Genomic DNA, 18,845 nt, shown 5'->3' with positions numbered 1-18,845 from the left:
CTGGATCTTAGCCTTGTCACTCAACTCTCAATTTCCCAACACAATAACTGTTGCTTGCTTCCTTGAGCACATTCCAGACTCGGTGACAACGAGCCAACTGGAGCACTTCCAGATCTAAATATAACACACAATTGTGTTCATTCTTGGATTTTCTTCAGAAGAGTTTGGTAACTTGTAATTTAAACAGCATGGTGCTGGCTGGTTCATGGAGATTTGCGTAAGCTGAATCTGCATCTTGTATTCACACAGAATTCTTCTTGGTAAACTGTAGATGCCACCCTCGCTTTTCCTTTTTGCCTCACAATTATGAAAGGTATAATTGAGGTGTTTTAACATAGCAAAAGTAATGATAATTGTATTAGGAAGGATATGGTATAAGCATGGTATGGTTATTTTCTGATCTACTATAGCACTGAACACACAAACACAAAATTATTTAACACAATGTAGGATATTTATTGCTTCTTACAATGATTGTTTCACATAAAAACCTTCACGACATGTTCCACATGTTAATCTTCATGAATATGATTCAGTTGAATGACTGACTGTTCACATGCTGTTGATGGTGCTTTACAAATCAAGTTCAGAATTTTAATTTTCTGAGAAAACTGTAGTCTTTCAGAAAAAAAAGAAATAAAATGACACTACTACTGTACTGATCTATAAAAAGTAGGGAGACCACGAGAAACATGCAATTCTCAATAACAGTCAAACTATATTTCATCTACAGAGCAACTGGGTCATGAGTCGAGAGGGTTTGTGTCGGAGATAAGCACAGACAGTCGGTAGATGTTCAGGATGACAACCAGGAAGTTTTTAATGGCAAAGAAGATCAGCATCTGGTGTATCACACTAAAGTGTATCATGACAACGAGGCGAACCACCAGGAAAGGTCCATCCTGGATGAACAAAGCTTCTACGGTGCTCCAGATGTCTGTCCTGAGGTGAGAGAGGCGTGAGGGAGCAGCCTCGGAGTGCTCTTCGGGAGACGCTGTCATTACTGTTGAGAAATGAACAGCGCAGCTTCACTCCATCAGTTCTGGACAGATAGATAGATGGCTGCTCAGTGGTAAGAGCAGCAATGTTTTTTGGTTTAGAGACAGTGGCACCGAGGAAAAGACAGGAGCAGCGATTAAAATGTTGAGCTTCCCTTTGGGAGTGAACAAGATGGATGGGATCAGGAAGGAGGGCTTCAGAGGATCAGAGTATGCTGTATGTTTAGGAGATAAAGCCAGAGAGGGCAGACTGCTGAGATGGTTTGGACAAGAATAGAAGAGAGACAGTAAATATATCAGTAGAAGGGTGTTGAGGCTGGAGGTGCCACACAGAAAGAGGAGATTTATGGATGTAATGTTAGTTGGCGTGAGAAAAGAGGATGTTAAAGATATGGTTGATTGGCTGTGGAGTCACCTTATAAATGTATTTTAAAAATAGAAGTCCTCCAATATAATAAAGTAAAAAACTAGAATATGTATTCGGTCTTTGCTCTTTTTCTCTTTTGACTGTATTTGGTCTACACAAAGATCTTCTCCACCGATATACGGCCTCCACCTGCTCATGTCTCAAACCGTGTCTGAAAAATGTTGCCTAGCAGTAAATCAGAGGGTTTATCAGATCCTCTTAGAGCAAGAGAAGGAGTCGACTGGTGGGTTGAAAAGAATGACAACTCCAAGAGGGCAAAATGCTTCCCTCAGGTCCCTCAGACACCTGAGGGAAGCTGCGGCAGGACAGAGGAATGATAGCTTTTGAAATTCCATGATCAATCGTAAGAGGGGGAAAATACTGCATCCAAACTGGATGAAATTACTACTGTCCTCTCTGTCAAACCATTTATAACTTGGCTAGGATTTAAACACAGAAATCTTGTACACTGATTCTTGCCATTCTCCAAGAGAATTCCCAGACCAATCCGTTTCCTTTGCAGATAAAGCAGCGGAAGACAGAAAGACAGAATGAGCTACGATGAAAGTGAGGAGCGACTTCTCCAAGCTCACCCCTAAAACCAGAAAATAGCAGGAAGAGGAAGCTTTTACCAGTAGCAATCCCTGGCTGCCACTAAAGAGATTAGCTTTTACAACATCTCCATCAGAACTGGAGGCATTAACGATGAAAAATAAATGTCCCTAGAGGGTTTTTTTCTTCAGTGGGCAACATTGTTTTGCTTCACTCTGAACTGGGAGCCCCAGAGTGCCCAGTAAATGCCACGGTGCAATTTGGCTAACCAAAGGGCAGTGAAACACAGCAAACGTTTCATGTGTGACACAGCTGTTAGAGTGGTGTGAACAGAGGCTTCATCCAAAAACACCTTCCAAGATTTTCCTCAAACAAACGTGTTCAATAATCTCTTTATCAGAGGGATACATGAGAGGATGTGAGACAATTTAGTAATAGCGCCCTCTTTGCATGCCAAGATAGTAAAGAGGAAGAGAGAAATAAAATGATAATTATTTACAATGCCTTTCCTGTCTTTTCTCTCTCTGTACTTCTTGCTTAGAATGTTTAATGCGCACCATTTGAAAACCAATTTCCTTAATGCAGATACAAAGCAACAACAAAATGACCACTGAACCTGAGAGATGGAGTGGAAACTGCAACATGCCCCAAGTCCACACCGCTAGGATAATGTACACCATAAATGGACTTCTGTCACTGTACACACACAAACACACACACAGGAAAACATTATTAAGCAGTTCTTGAAGGATTCTTAAATGTGACGTCATCAAAACGTGGTTGGTTGTGTTACCTGATGTCAGACAGCGTTTCTGACGTGAACTCCAGTATGTCGGCGGCCGTTCCGACAAACATGAGCAGTAGCTGAGAAAGCTGGTCCCTGGTCAGATCTCCCGCAACTGGCAGAAACCACTTGCCCAAAATGAGTAAGATGAGCAGGATCTGGTGCAACGCTAGGATCCAGTCATTGGCACACACAGCGGAGAAAGGGAGTTCCTGTGGTGGGTGAGTGAAACATGGGGAGAAGCAGGTGAGGGTTTTTTTCACTTAATACACAGGGTAAGCATTGAAAACATATTTAAGAGTTACACACCAACTACGGTGGTTGACATCACACTCTCTGCCATACAAGTCAAGACACCTGACAGAAGAACAAGCGGCACGCCTTTAAAAGAGCATGCTGCGTATCGCTTGGAACTCGATTGTCTTTCTTCTGCAGCACAAAACTCACCGTTGCTGTGTGTACGTTGTTGTTTTTTTATCAAGTCTGTAGTGTTTACACTGTCGGCACGCCAAGTTGCCGTCGCCAGGAGGAGAAGTGGGGAATGAGGGCAGCGAGAGGTGGCGAGCAAGCAGCCAAAGCGGGCCGTGCAGTCTCGGCAGACAGCGTGACAGAAATAGAGAGACAGAGAGCGATGTTGACAGCAGAGGCAGAGAGGACGAGGAGTTGGGGAAGTGAACGCTAAACCCTGAGCTGACATCCACTTCTTCTCCGTGCTTCACGAAACAATAGGAGCCGCAAACAGCATCTCGCTCACGTGTAAACGCTGCACGCAACAGATTAACAAACAGGGGTGAGACATTTGCGAGCAGAATTGCAGATCCAATGCTTACTCTGCCTAAAAATATCATGGGGACACTTAAATTAATATAAAATGTATAGAATGTTCTTTAATGGTTTGTTATGATGATTTAATGAAAAGGCCCATTGAAAATGATATAGTAACATGATATCTAATTGTAACTAATTGAAAAGGGTACTGAAAACAATGCTTTGCCTGTTTATCATTGTCATGTTTGATTCCATATCAGTGGGAAAATCCTGAAACCCTGATACACGTCCTGTCCTACACATACCTGTTACACGGTCATTGTACAGATGCGGTATGTGATGGCGCAACATTGGCTGAGTTCAGACCTGATCTTCTGCAGGAATAGGCTGCTACCCTGTGGGATTGACAGAGTTTGTGTGGCAGACTTGCTTCTGCATCGATCCATCCATGTGTGAAATAAAAGCAATGGGGTTGTGCCAAAACAACATTCCCAGCTACTGTTTATATCTACTCTGGAGGCAGAGTTCAGCTGGGAAACACATTTGAAGATAACAAGCTATGCATTTGTTTGTTTGTGTGTTTGTTTTAAGCGCAAAGCTACATGTAGTTAGGCGGGCTGAGACAAGAGTCTGTTGCTGCGGAAAAGACTATTTTTAGATGAACACACACACACATTCTTTCTTTCTTTTTTACGCGAGGCTGTTTTTGTTACTTCAGTTTTTCTACGTTTCAGGTCCATGTGATGTCAAAGCACACTCTCCTGCTCGTGCATGTTTTTATAGTGGGTGGACTGTCACATGTAACACAGTTAGCACTATAAACGTGGCTGAGCAATAAGCAGGGAAAACATTCAGCAGTTGGACAACAACCTCTTTGAGGTGAACCAGCATCACCAAACACTGCTGGGGGAAAACAGCTCCACTGTCTAGACGAGTGAGCGTATGGAAAAGAGTGCGGGAAGCACAACAACAAGGGTCCTGTCTAAAAGCACAGAAAACCTTTTTACTCATGAAAAACATATCCCTGGTAAGACTCCTAGCACACTTTTAATGTAATTAAGACTGGCATTTTTTTCCTCTGTAACATTTGTGCTGCCGTATAGCATCATTGTAAACGTATCAGTGTGAAACAAACTTGTAAAAATGTTTAAATGTGCACACTCATCTGGTGTACATTTAATTAAATATGTCCTCAAAAAGTTAAATATACATTTCAAATGATAGCCTTCATAATCTTACCTTGAATATCTCAGGGCGGCTTTTGTTGCCCCAGTCACTGAAAAGACTTGTCCAGTTTTGAGACATGGATCTTTCACACTGCAATGAAAAAAGACACAAAGTGACAATTTTCAGCAGACACAAAACAATTGTTGCTGGTGGTTGGTGTGGGCCTGCATGTGCCATTGCACGGCGGAGGAACGTGTATGAGTGATACCGCTAAGTCAGTGGATCTGTTCTCCTGATGGTGAAGCTCTAAGATCCATATTGATGGGATAATACTGATGAGGAAGAGGAATATCGCTGGAGAAAACCTGCCGACGACAAACACAGTTAAGATCTTGACAGCGGGCCACTCGCAGTGTGTGGGTATCGCGGCTCGTACCATTTGTAATCTTTCCCTCCTCTTCTTCGCAGGGTGAGGATCATCTCCACCACCAGGGGCAGGTAGAGAACCGTAAGCAGCCAGTAGAGTCCATTGTCCTTCACCGACACCACTCTCCACACTCCTATGAGGGAGATGAGGATAAAAATAGACCTAGTCACGACGGCGCAAATGAACTTGAAGAACATGACTTCTAGCTGAGGGGCTCCGTGTGGCGGTCCGTCGCAGCTCCGGCACTCTCTGCTGTGACTGAGTAGTGGGACTGAGGATTTGTGGTGAAGGTCCCGGAAAAAGTCTGAAAGAGTTCAGTGCTACGAAAGGGCAAAGGAAGCAGGGGCCCGCCTCTGGAAAGCGGTGTCTTCTCCCTACCCCCATTTCCTACAATTTACTTCAAATCTTGCATGTACAGACATGCAGTACTCAACTCTGAGTCACACCGGACTCTACAATGACATCCCAAAGGACCGTTGTGTTACGCGCTCGCAAATCAACTGTTGTAAGTGATGTAGATGTAGAATTTAAAATGTTGGTATTCTGCAATTTAAATTTGGTCACGTACAGAGACTTGAACTAGCAGTGAAGTGTCCACACATGAGACACATTGCTGTACAGTGTGTGTTCCCTGTAGTGCACAGAATACTGTGGCATGCAAAAATAACCACACACACACACACATACTTGAAAACTGAAACCAGCCTAAGACTAGCTTTCATCAACCTTTGTCAATGATTTTTAACACAATAGACATGCAAAAACAAAACCTACCAAAACAAACACTGTTTACAGGCTTCAGCAGTAAAATATTTGGGTCAATATCACTATGAGGTGCCTTTGAGACTTCCCAATTTCCCCCCAACAAAGCAGAGATTTTTTCCAGTTAACTACACATTTATTGTATTAAGTAGATGTTATGCTGTTAGAAATGCATGTTGGTCAAGCTCCCACACGTTTTATAAATGAACTGCAAGCAGACAATGTACATGCAAACCGCAAAATATGTCAACCCTGTCATGGACAATTTCAAAGTAGAATAAATACATTACAATTACATAGTAATTATAAAATGTGTATTTTCAGAACGCTGTTTAGTTCTTTTCTCAACACTATGTTTTAGTTAATGGGAAAAGTATTTGGATAGTTGTGAAATTATGGAAAACTATTTGTTTCTCTATAAAATCAGCGCGAATATCTTCTAAATAAAATCTAATAACAAATATATCTGGTCAAACTTTCCAACTATACTATTTGGCCCTAACTTCTTTATAAAGGAATCACACAAAGAGTTTGCTAACTTATGAAAATAAATTGTTTATTGTCTTTGAACATGAAAATAACAGAGTGGACAGTGACACAATAAGTAAAAGTAATAAGTCTCATTAGCTAAACTTTCAATGACAATTCAACATATTCCCTTCAACACTTTAATTGGGAGTCCTGGTTAACTTGGCTTGCCTAATCAAATGAGGCTTGCTGATACATTACTATGTATAGCATGTACTGTTATTAAATGTCTGTAATAGCTGTTGAAATAAGTGTAACATTGTCAGCATGTGGCCTAAACCATGTAAATGTCCCCATGCCCACACTATCATGGAATGCTTGCTGACAAGGTGGACAATGACGGGGTGGACATTTTTGGCTAATGTTAGCATTTCATTAGCACACGTGGACCTTACAGCTAGCTAAATGATTCAGTTAGCAAGCGGACTGTGTGCTGTTTAACACAGATATTTTGAGTTTCTGAAAGGTTTTTATATTAATTGCTTTTTCACTATGACAGGGTGGACATGTTAAGCTTGACAACATCAAACTACACACCAAATATGATGGAAATAACAAAAAATAAGAGTAAATATTTACTCTGCTGTTTCAGTCTCCATTGAAGAAATGCAAAATGGTGCTTGTGATGTTACTGGAAACATCATTAGGTTTCGTAAAGGGGCAGTTAGCCCAAAATTACAGGGGGGACAGCAATTTCAGGGGCACATGCAAAATGTTCAATATGAAAATAGAATATACATAATAAAAATGACTTGTTTTATTAAATAACTTGTTGTGACAGTAAGATAATGTAAAAAAAAAACAAAAAAAATGATTTAGTATAATTTAACCATTTATGACACACAATGAAGTTAGCAACAGCGTGTGGGACATGCCAAAATCATGTACATCCAAAGGGAAAAAATGGTAAAAAATTAAGTAAACACATTTTAAGAGACATAATGATATTGACCCATTTGGTGTTGTTTTTTTATTATTATTTCCTGTGCACACAGATGCATTGTACTTTCCATATGTTTGGAAGGGAACCAAAAGGTCAGATTCAAAAGCTGGAACAGACCTGGAAAGATGTGTTGTCACACAGAGGTATCATTGAAAGATCAATGTCGTTAATCTCTCTCTTTCTATCCCCCCCGCCCCCCTCACACACACACACACACACACACACACACACACACACACACACACACACAATAATCTCTGTGTTGTACTTATTATACAGCTAAATAGATTGTATGGGTTTATAACTAATAACTAACATAATAACCATCCTCGTTAATTTCAAAGTGAATGGTGAATGTGAAAGTGAATGTCGCTTACCCCTATCACCCTAAATTCTGTGCTCTTTTCACCAAATACCATTGGAAAACAAAACACACAAAACACAACATGGCTTGTTTACTTAATTAACTTGACCGCAGATTTTTTTTTTTTTTTTTTGGGGGGGGGGGGGGGTGGATTTATGTCTGTTTAAAGGTTAGAGGGCAAGCTACGTTCCCCTCCTCCCTGACTGTTTAACTGTTGCCATGCCAACAAGTTTCCTTGGTCAAACCAGCTCCCTTAGGATTCAAACGTACACGTATTCTTGCCGTTGTGGTAAGTACATTAAAACTACACTTTACATACTTCTTTAGCTAGCGTCACACCCTGTAAATCGTGTTTCTCAATAAGAATAGAAAAGAGGAAACTATGCTACGGAAGCCCTACGCAGTCGTGCATTATTTCAAATGATTTCACTCGCTAACTCGGGATGAAAAAAACGTATTAATGCTTGACCGCTTAGGGCTTCCGTAGTAAGCGGTCGTTCCAGGCCGCCCCTATCATACTTCCTTGACTTGCACGATAATAACAAGGAAGCCATTATAACAACAACAATAATAATAGCTGTGGGATGTGGTGCATTTGAATTATGACTTTGATTCGGGATTAAAGTGTTTGACTTTTGATTTTTCTTCTCCTGATTCCAAATGAATCAAAGCATTATATATTAGTATATTTGTTTTAATTGAAACTTATAACGGATGAGTTTCTTTGTACGATTGTGTCACACGCTTTATTTGCGCTTTATTTTATCTATTAAACTAAAAACCGAATCCGTTTAAAAAGCCCTTCATGAATAAATTTACCACAACAGACAGAAGACGCGTGCACGGAGATAGTCGGACCGGCGTGTTTTGGCCCAGTTGCTATGGGAGACAATGAAGTCTGAGGAGTGACACGTCGCCAAATGGAGTTAATGGAAAATGAAAATACGGTGAGTAATTGCAAATGCTACAGGCAATCATAATAATCATCGTCTTACAGTGCTTGTGTTACTTTCACATGAGGAGGAGGAGGAAGGCGCCATCATCCAGTGGGGAGCACTTCCTTGTCAGCAAATCGAGGAGCTATTGGAGAAACAGGTCAATGACCTACAGTCGTAAGTTGTCCTGGATATCCCTGTGCTTCATTTTATGTGAGGTGGCAGTCACTAAACATTAATCTCATTTATTTATTTTTAAACAAATAATAATAAATAATATGGTTGGTTATCGGTCATGTGGTAATTGTAATGTATGTTGAAGTAGATGAAATGCAAGTAGATGAGACTCTGGCCAAAATGAACAAAATGGAAGTTCCACCAAGCTAGTGTGGTTTGAGTTGTCGTCCCAGTGAAATCTTACCTAAGCTACGGACACAGCAGGACTAAATGCAATGAAAGTGGCAAAGAAAAGCCCAATAGTTTTTATAATAATAATAGTAATAACAACATTGGTCATTTTGGTAGTTCAAGACCATCCCATGATAAATCACATGTAAAATCCCAATTTCCTTAACATTTAAAATAGATTGAAATTCGGCTGTCAATTCAAGAATTTTTTTTTAACATCAGCTACAATATGAAAACTGTTTAAAATGTATTACATAGATCACCTAGCTATAGAGTAATAGTCTTCCCAGAAACCTTGGCTCATGGCCTTCTTGGCATGCTCACTGACACAAACCATCTGCCCACGCACTTGCAGATAGAGCTCCTACAGAGCACCGGCACACCCTGATGTCACCGGTCCCCTAGCATGCCACAACACAAGTGATAATGGCCAGGAACACCTTCAAGATTATGACAACAGGATAAAGGCGAATACATAGCCTTAAAATAACTGAGATCAGTGTGTGATTGGTGCAGGATGGTTTTATGAGGTGGCTTTCTGTGTGTTGTTTAATATGTTTTTTAGAGATTGAACTTCACTTCATAAATACCAACACAAGGAATTTTAAAAGCCATGGCATTCAAAACATGCACAAAGTGACCTTTTCAGTGCATATTTCCAAACAGCTAAGGAAATCTGATATTAATGTTGCTATATGTTTTTTTTATTGTTTGTAGAGAAATGAAAGACATTCTTGGCTTTAAGAACCATAAAACATGTATGAAGGAAGCCGCCTTGCTGGATTACTATGTCTGTGGGTTCTGGTGGGCAAAGGAGGCCAGTTTCTCCCCAACACAGACCTCCTTCACCATGGCTGTGCTGCACTTGCTGTTGGATAATGTAAGAGGTGGGGAAGTCACTAATCAAGAGGTTTTTACAGTAGCCAGTTCCTGTTTTCAGCACCGATTTGTATTTGTAACCCAGAGGAACACACACATGACCTTTTGCTTTGGCCTTCTGCTGATGCTGTTTCATCGCTCTTCATCTTTTGCCACAGACAATGTGTTATGGAGATGTGTTGATGGAAATAGTAACAGCAACAATAGACTTTTCAAATGTGCTTTCTTTCTCCTACAGTATTTTAGTCGTTCTGAGAGTTATTTAGAAGTCATACTGCACTACAGTTCCAAATATGCACATCTGTTCAGCAATAATTTCAGCAAAGTTGTGACAGCACAGTCAGAGTAAAAAACAACTTTTCTGCACACACAAATAACACAAGACATGTGTACATTCGCCACCCAATTCTTAGATCAAAACACTAGCGTCTCCTTTTTGGCTGTGTTGCAGAAAAGCAGATGCCTCTCATGGAGAACTTGATGGAGTTTAGTAAGGCCTTAATTGCTGCTTGCTCAAAGTCAGAGGGAAACACCACTCCACTTCTGAACAACGAAGAAGCCTCAGCACTTATAGGTTATGTGAAAAACAGGTAGGGATATTTTTTTTTTTTAAATATAAAGCATTTTCCCCCCCTGACATGCCTCTGTGAAACAAGTGTGTTGGAGATATTTTCTATAAATCTGAGTGTCCCATGTGAGTCAGAGTTTAACTATGTTAACCGTGTTTAGCCAAGTAATAACACGTGACAATTGACATTTTTCACACAAAACTCCTCCGATGGCCCAAAAGAGACCCTGCTGATGGTCTCTGTTTGCACCCCGCCCCACCTCCTCACCCCCCGCCTTGTCCACAACCCTCCCCCCCCTCCCACCACCACCACCCCATCCTCCCCATGACAAACATTGGCTTGCTTACAGCGCACAGGAGGCACGGAGTGTATATGTGGAGCTGACAGACGTCACTGTGTCAGGCTAATACTGTGTGGGTGGTTGGGATGCAGACTGGGTTCATTATGAACAAACTGGTATTACATGTTAGAAAGCCCAAGCAGATTATGTGTAACAGCAGGAGACACTTTGGTTTCTCAAACAGGCCTCCTTTTTTTGACTGAAGCAGTTTCCAGGGCCAACGCCTTGTTCACAACAATTGTCTACTCTCATCACACCACTTCAGAGCAGCAGCTGAGTCCATCACTGCTGTTGTGAGAAAGGTGGCACTATAAGCAGGGGCCTGTAGTCTTGGTTTGCAAGATGAGCAGTACTCGCACTATTTTGAGGCTCTGTTTTTGAACAGTCAACTAAAATTTTAAATTTTACAATTGTTCCTCACCACATTTGTTGAGACGGTGGAGGGTCTGCTAACATTTCCCTGTCCACGACTGTGCCAGAGTCTCTCAAGATGGAAAGAATTTCAGTCAGTGGATATCTCCAATAAGTCTGTATTCCAACTTGACAAATCAGCAGAACGTAATGTAATGTCTACCTACAGCTTACGTGGTTACATAGCAGTCCAGTTTCTTAGCCAGGAATATTCAACATAAGCCCCTAACCAGAAGCCATGCTCAACCAAAAATTTTGCCGTGAACAAAACCCTTTTTATAGACTAGAATACCAGATTGAACCTGTCAGCAGATCAGTTTGATGATCAATTGTGATGCTTTTTTGTTTATCGCATAGTTTTTCATCTTGTTTAAATTATGAAGTACTGGTCTTAAAATGCATTAAATTGAAATTATATAAACGCTTTCCAACATCGCTTGAGGCATTTATTTAAAAATTGTTACAGAATCAACTGTGCCCTCGATTTCATGTGTTGTCTTTACAACAGTCTGTTTCAGAAATATCGACTATACGAACTCCTCTTCACCACATCTAGAGATGAGCTGCAAACAGGCATGGAGGTGAGGTATTGTTCTGTCACACGTATGTGCGCGCGCGCATATTTCAATCAGGAGGCATTTAAACATTTACATTTACAATTTACATTTATTTGTCTTCCAGAGAAACATTGAGGTGTTTAGCTGTCAAAATGCTCTGACTCCACTTGAGGAAGGGATTTCCACTCATCTGCTCTTCAAAGAAACAAGTTAGTCAGCTGTCCAGACTTGTTAATTGTGAAGGAATCTAACAAAATAGATGGCCAGTGGGACAGACGTCATGTTAGCTGTCTTCGACCACATTTCTGTCCAAAATAAGACATTTTTCTGTGTTGCTTGTGGTCTGTTATCATTTTCCTGCTGTATTTATGTGCTATTTTCAAATTAATGTACCCCATATTGTAAAAATTATTCATTCATTCATTCATCCATTTTCCATACCCGCTTAGTCCCGAGCTCAGGGTCACGGGGGTCTGCTGGAGCCTATCCCATCTGTCATAGGGCGAAGGCAGGGTGACACCCTGGACAAGTCGCCAGTTCATCGCAGGGCCACATAGAAACAAACAACCATTCACACTCACATGCATACCTACGGACAATTTAGAATGTTCAATTGACCTCACACATATGGCAAGGTTGTAAAAATTAACAAAAATAAAATATTTAAAACTACTACTAAGACTAACGTTTACCTGTTGTATGTATCAAATTGTACATACAGATGTCCCTGAAAGTTTGGCATGAGGTTTGAATCATTTCTCTCATTATTTAAGTTTTTGTTTTGATCTGAACAAGATCATCTGGTCTGGTTCATGGCCTATACTCTACTCTTTTTTTTACATCTTTACTTTTAATCCTTGGCTCCACTGGACTGGTATCATATGATTCATTATTAATTGTAAAAACTGATGTTGTGCTGTGTCATCCATATGTAGCAAATGGAATAAAAAGTACAATGTGATGTCACTAGCCTAGCAAAATGATGGACTTTTCTGATTTCTGGGTAGTTCATTAGAGACACATATGTTGGTTAGATGACAAATTAAAGTGTATTTCGAATCATATGGGACTTTAAAAGGCATGGCCTCATTAAACCATCATGGTCAATGTGATTTGGCACCAGATATCACCAACATGCACACCAACTTATGAATATGATGTCTTGTTTGGAGCATCTTTTCACAAGCGGAGTTGCAAATACATTTGTTTACGGTCCTGAGGTAGCCCGCAGGGAAAAAACAACAAGTTTCCATAAAAACACTGTAGTACTTTAAGAACATGGTGGTTAAACTTTAATAACTCCTATCTTTGACCATTGTCCAGACATACTGTAAACCTCTGCAGAGTCAGAATGACTGAATAATGCAGGCAGAGATGCATTAAGTCAATGTCAATAATGCAATAGTACATATTGACATGAGTGTGTGTTTGCACTGCACGCACTTCTCAGCCAGTGTCGTATCAAAACTTCTCTCCTCCTCAGATGGCAAATTAAGGCTTTTGAAAGAAAGGTTATGCAAAATGAATCTAATTAACTAGACAAACGTACACATTAATATTAGATAGAATTTAACATTGCCTTACACTTCTGGCTCGATGAAAACTGTGCTTGATTGGCATGTGCTTGTGCGTGACAAAATAAGAAAGTATTTGAATGTAATCCAGTAGGAAAGAGGAAGGGTTGACATTGCACACACACTACTCCTCTGGTTATATCTCTGTGCAGTATAGACAAATAAAGGAGGCCAGTTTGTCTCCTAAGTGCTTTTAGCCCTCCATTCAGCACTACACTCAGGTTTGGGGTCCATTTTTAGCGTGCCACCGATTGCCTTTCGCTTTTTGGTTTCTCTTCACTGTAAATGGTATTTTATATCCTGCACTCTCTACTTCTCTTTGTATCTGGGGCAACAATAATCACTTCATGTTTTATTCAGAGAGCTTTTATCAGGCAAAACCTCAACATGCTACATGGAGAGGTGTTTCAGGTGTGTCGTGCTGCGTCTGCGCGAGTGGAAAGGAGACTCCCGGGGTTTCTGACTGAGAGTGTGATGCTAATTAGCTCTAAAAATGTCCAGGCGAGTGGCTGGTGGGTAGGGGAAGAGTTTTTTGTTTGCTTTTTTGAAGAGGCAACAATACATAGAAAATAAGCAGAGCTGTTTGTCAGGTTGGAAATGTTTTGGTCTCGTATTTGTATTTTTGTGCTATATTTGACCTCTGCGGCTGATTCGGCATTGCTGTTTTGTTTGTTCTTCGATTGCTGTAGGTTCATCAGTCAGGTTAATGCAAACGCCCAGACAAAGGTGACATGAGAGGAGCACATCCATCTAAAGATGTGATTCTCAGCTTTCTGCCTGTTCCAGGTCATTGAGGCGCTAGAGCTTGAAAAAAGGAGGCGGCATAAAGGGCAGATAGTATATTTTTTGACAGATGAATTCTGCCCTCTTCTGGTCAGTAACACTCATTTAAATAGAAATAGAAACCCACCTGTCCTCGCCGATGTACGATTTTGAAAGACACTTAGGAAAAAAAAAAAAAAGTTCAAACATATCTTGGTAGATTATCACGTTTCAATATTACAGCTTTAAACGTAAACTCCGACATTAAGTCTTGACGTAGCGGAAAGCACATGGAAAGAGAAAATGTGTTCAGGCAGATATGGGGAAGTATCAAAACTGACAACATTTTGCTGATTGTACAAACCAATGATTTATTACTGTTGATACTACTACTACCACCACCACCACCAAGAACTACAACAACAAAACAACAACAACGAGGACAACTACTACAACTACTACAACTACTCATAAAATTAATACATCTGGTTTTTGCTTTGTACCAATCTTAATTTCCAATCTTTTGGGGTACCTCCTCTGGTTTAGGGTCCCAGGATACTGCCTGGGCCTTCCCGTTGTGTCACTCCAGCCAACAAGGCAACCCCCACCAAAAAATAAAATAAAAAATAAAAACAAATAGTCGCTTTGTAGAATCAACACATCAAATTCTTATTGGTGCACAGAGGAGAAATTTACAATGCTCTTTAAGGCGGCATATCGACACGTATGTATCTTTCAGGACCTGCGGCCCGTCGCACGAAAGTAGGATTCCGTCATTCAAGATCAGTAACTAAACCGCGTTCAACCAATCCACAACACGTGTGTCCAGGCGTAATCGCTTGCACAAAAACCCATCCAGGATGAGCACACACGGATACATCAAGCCAGGTGAAGCCTATCTTGGATACGTTATCGAGCTCAGATTCAAAGATTCACCATGACAACGAGAGCGGCGTACTTTTCCCCGTCCGAGGCGGAAATCCTCATGGAGGCTTACGAGGAGGTTAAAGAAGAAATAAAGACGAAAGGCAACACAGCCACAGCGATAAAACAGAGAGAAAAAGCGTGGCAAAGTATCGCAGACCGTCTGAATGCGTAAGTAGTGCACAAATACGAACTCGCTGCTCCGCTGAAACTATCGGAATTACGATCATAATAGTTATAATCATCATCATCATCATCATCATATCCGAAAACGAAGTCGTACTCCGATTATGAACCCGTTGAAATTGTAGGTGGAATTGATTGCAGATGTGAGTGAAATTGTGTTAACTCCAACAAACCGTAACAATTTTGATTAATGGACGAGTTCACTGACTTCACTGAATTTCCGTTTCCCAAACGGAAATTTCATATTTATATGAAGTTCATCTTATCGTGTGTGCGTGCGTGCTTGTGTGTACGTACAGATCAAACATGATTGGGCCAAGAAGGACATGGCAGCAAGTAAAAATAAAATACAAGAACATCCTGCAGAATGGTAAGTGTCTAAGTGCCTAACCAGTACTTAAGATACACAAGTGTGCATTGTATGCAGAAGGCGCCTGCTTATATTGTCTGTTCTGTTTTAGCTGTCAAAAAGAATGTGCACAAAATGGGTACAGGACGTGGATCATCAAAAGCTGACCTCACCCAAGCAGAGGACCTAGCCTTGACTCTGAACAAAGGCAGGCCAGTGTTGGAGGGGATCCCTGGGGCGACAGAAACAAATGTATGTCCTTTTCAAGATGCCACCCGCCTCATACAAGGTATGTTCTTCTATCTCTCCATGGGACACATTCTCAAGAAATGCATTCAAACTATTTAACTTTGGTTTGGCTTGCAGTCCGCGGCAGCAATGTCACACTGTTGGAGCCACCAGCACCAGCATCACCAACACCGGCTGATGCTGGTCCAGTAAGTACTGGCATTTAGCCCTGGCAAGTCTCGTCTACTAGCTTCAATATTAATCTTATTAAATGTGATAGTGTGAAGGCACCAGTGCAGCCGCCGCCGCCGCCGCCGTCGCCGCAGCCGCTGCAGCAGCAGCAGCCACCGCCGCCGCAGCAGCAGCAGCAGCAGCAGCAGCCTCGGCAGCGTTTGATTTTGATGTTGACGAGACCATCTCCCTGGGCTCCATAAGGAATGAGGTATCATGTCAAGCTTGTTGAAGTTCTTTTCAGTCTATAATAGTGAGAATTAATGGTGCTAGTTGTCATGTGTTCGCAGAACTCACAAGTTATCAGACAATTGCATGCCCAGCATCTACAGCGGCAAATACAACTGGCCGATTTGGGCATACAATACAAGAAGAGAAAGATTGAAGACCTTTTATTAGAGTCTGAAATAAAAAGGAAAACGATAAGAAAACTCGACCTTGAAATAAAAAAACTTGAACGGGAGGTGAGTCATGCTTTCAGTGCACACTGTATGCTGACTGTAACACAAATGTAATAATTATTGTTGCCTTTTCCTCTCCTAGGTCCAAGAACATGACAAATCTTAAAAAAAAAAAATAAAGTTCAATTGAATTATGATGGTGTCTGTTTGTTTCATGTATGCACCTTTCGGCCTACAAAGAGATGACACTAGGAACTCAAATTGTGACAGTGTTTATCTGTAATCCTACCTTAGTGCGAATGCACTTAATGCACCCTGAAATGCAATTTCTCAGAAATATTAAAACACTTAATGGTAATGAAAAGTGAGTAGAGGGAGCAGTTGAATTAGTTATTCTTTAAGGTAGTAGGTATCACAATGACATTGAATTGAAAAAAAGGTACCACAATAATAAACTCACCATTTTGCAGTTTGTGAAGCATGATGGTGTAAATAAAAACCTCAATAAAAGCGCCTCATGTTACTCTTTGATGTGTATTCATGTTTATATGGGATGTGATGCATGGCAAAGTATAAGTTATGTTATAAATCATCATATATGATTGCGACATTATCACAACTTATTTATCTACTGTATAATGATTGAAATTAAATGATTCCAAATGTTGAAATAATGACAGTGAGTCTAGTTGAATGTGATAACAATGTGCAGTGTTCAGTGGAATAATTACTGGTTTCCGTTGGTGGTGGCTGTTTACTCAGATAAAGGGTGGGATTAAATAGATCCTGATGCTTAGCCTGGTCTGGAGCAGGCTCAATCCACAGAATAAATCTCCATGGTAACTTATACCATAACATATCGCACTTCCACCTGTTGCACTTTTGTGCAACCGGATCACGGATAAATTGAGGATAACCAAGATACAATCCCTTGTCCTAGTTTTGTGCAACGGGCCCGTGTTCCTCACTCCACTACGGCTGCCCACTTCACCACGTTCTCACATATGTCGGTGTTTCTGTTAGTATTATTATTATTATTATTATTATTATTATTATTATTATTACTATTATTATTATTATTATTATTTATTTTTATAACTTTTTTTTTGCTGCTTTTCTTCTGGCTGACAGTGAATGCAAATGTTTAGAGAAGTCGAATGCTTTATGGTAGCTAAAATGCTCATACTCCTGAAATCAAAGGGCGCAAATAACGTAAACAAAAATATTAGCAATGAATTGTAAATATTTGAATTAGGTATGACATGGTAATTGGTTGAAAGTGTTGTGCAAAAGACATTTGTGGCTTATCAAGTTAAAATGGAATCTCGTGCCTGATACATTTTCAAATGACAAAAACAAGTTTTGTGTAAATTGAATATCTGACGAGATAGACGTAGAACCGAGGAAACCGTAAAAACTGAGGAAATTTAATAGAGACCTATCGGACTACAAAGAAAAAAAACTATCTGTGGAAACAAAGACAAAGCTACAAAACCCAACCACAACGGAGAAGAACTGTTTCCTTTCAACTGCCAAGCAGTGATGAAGACCATTCAGAGAAAGACGAATCCTCTTCATCCAGTTTTTTAGACACCAGATCCAAAGGAAGCAACAGATTACAAAGACAACAAAGCGCAAGACTAGAAGAGGAAGAGGAAGAGGCAGGTCCATCAAAAGTCCTAGGTCATGGGCGACACACCAGGAGCAGAGGCAAGATCAAGAAGAACAAGTAATGAACATCTCAGGTATCCCCCTTTCAACCAGCCATGTCTCGGTTCTCTCTAAAGGCCTCACTTTTGCCCCCATGAACATAGCCAGTGAGTTCCAAACAAAAGTGGATCTATTTAAATTCCATCGTAACCTCCAGCTTAAAGTCTGGTACCACACCACTCCTAGTCAAGCTGCCTCTCGTTCTTGTATTCAACGAGATACGTACAATAACAACTCTGTTCAGACCCAAGTCCACCTTCACACCAAATGTATGTAATCACACCCTCAACACCTTCTACAAAAAAGTGACATACGAAGTGGACCAACTCTTTGCATCTTAGAGAAAAAGGGATTACAACTTGACAAAAGAGGAAACAAATGCATTAAAATGGTTGTCAGCTAATGAAAACATCATAATAAAAAGAGCTGACAAAGGTGGAGCTGTGGTGGTGTGGGGCAGAAATCAGTACATCGCAGAGGCCATGAGACTGCTGGATAATCGTGAGTACTATGAACCTTTATCGTTTAGACCCAGAGGAATGGATTTCACAAAAAGAACATGACTTTCCGTTCTGTCACAACCCCAGAATTCCCTCGTTCTATATGCTTCCGAAAATACATAAAAACTTAGAGAATCCACCAGGAAGACCAATAATCAGTGGGAATGAGTCAATTACAGAAC

The 18,845-nt window shown here is 40.6% G+C and overlaps 3 protein-coding genes across 7 annotated transcripts; 2 read left to right on the top strand and 1 right to left on the bottom strand.

Moving 5' to 3' along the window:
• Positions 1-432: 432 nt before the first annotated feature.
• Positions 433-5,605, bottom strand: LOC142893855 (transmembrane protein 26-like). The gene is made up of 6 exons (XM_076034802.1): positions 5,112-5,605; positions 4,944-5,040; positions 4,748-4,825; positions 2,750-2,952; positions 2,573-2,652; positions 433-1,003 (listed from the first exon to the last, which is right to left on the bottom strand). Exons 1-6 carry the CDS (start codon positions 5,297-5,299, stop codon positions 744-746), a joined length of 906 nt encoding a protein of 301 aa, XP_075890917.1. The 5' UTR covers positions 5,300-5,605; the 3' UTR covers positions 433-743.
• Positions 5,606-7,846: 2,241 nt separating this feature from the next.
• cabcoco1 (ciliary associated calcium binding coiled-coil 1) lies at positions 7,847-12,209 on the top strand. Of its 2 annotated transcripts, none has more exons than XM_076034801.1 (7): positions 7,847-7,988; positions 8,527-8,646; positions 8,723-8,811; positions 9,760-9,929; positions 10,373-10,511; positions 11,750-11,822; positions 11,923-12,209. In XM_076034801.1, the coding sequence occupies exons 2-7, from the start codon at positions 8,620-8,622 to the stop codon at positions 12,010-12,012; spliced, it is 588 nt and encodes a 195-aa protein (XP_075890916.1). In that variant the 5' UTR covers positions 7,847-7,988; positions 8,527-8,619; the 3' UTR covers positions 12,013-12,209. The 2 variants fall into 2 exon arrangements, with proteins under 2 accessions (XP_075890916.1, XP_075890915.1); XM_076034800.1 differs by having other exon boundaries at positions 8,720-8,811.
• A 2,661-nt stretch (positions 12,210-14,870) lies between these two features.
• On the top strand, positions 14,871-16,976 carry LOC142893852 (uncharacterized). 4 transcript variants are annotated; one of them, XM_076034797.1, is made up of 7 exons: positions 14,871-15,229; positions 15,544-15,614; positions 15,706-15,882; positions 15,960-16,030; positions 16,102-16,263; positions 16,343-16,516; positions 16,596-16,976. In XM_076034797.1, the coding sequence occupies exons 1-7, from the start codon at positions 15,072-15,074 to the stop codon at positions 16,617-16,619; spliced, it is 837 nt and encodes a 278-aa protein (XP_075890912.1). In that variant the 5' UTR covers positions 14,871-15,071; the 3' UTR covers positions 16,620-16,976. The 4 variants fall into 4 exon arrangements, with proteins under 4 accessions (XP_075890912.1, XP_075890913.1, XP_075890911.1 ...); XM_076034798.1 differs by having other exon boundaries at positions 14,872-15,229; positions 16,102-16,114; positions 16,181-16,263; positions 16,343-16,976; XM_076034796.1 differs by having other exon boundaries at positions 14,873-15,229; positions 16,343-16,976.
• Positions 16,977-18,845: the final 1,869 nt, after the last annotated feature.

The sequence above is a fragment of the Nelusetta ayraudi genome, unplaced genomic scaffold (assembly GCF_046127955.1).
Source record: "Nelusetta ayraudi isolate G7.1 ecotype Tasmania unplaced genomic scaffold, CSIRO-AGI_Nayr_v1 ptg000042l, whole genome shotgun sequence".
Classification (NCBI taxonomy): domain Eukaryota; kingdom Metazoa; phylum Chordata; class Actinopteri; order Tetraodontiformes; family Monacanthidae; genus Nelusetta; species Nelusetta ayraudi.
Note: the sequence above shows the minus strand (reverse complement) of the source record. Positions and strands in the feature narration are given on the sequence as shown.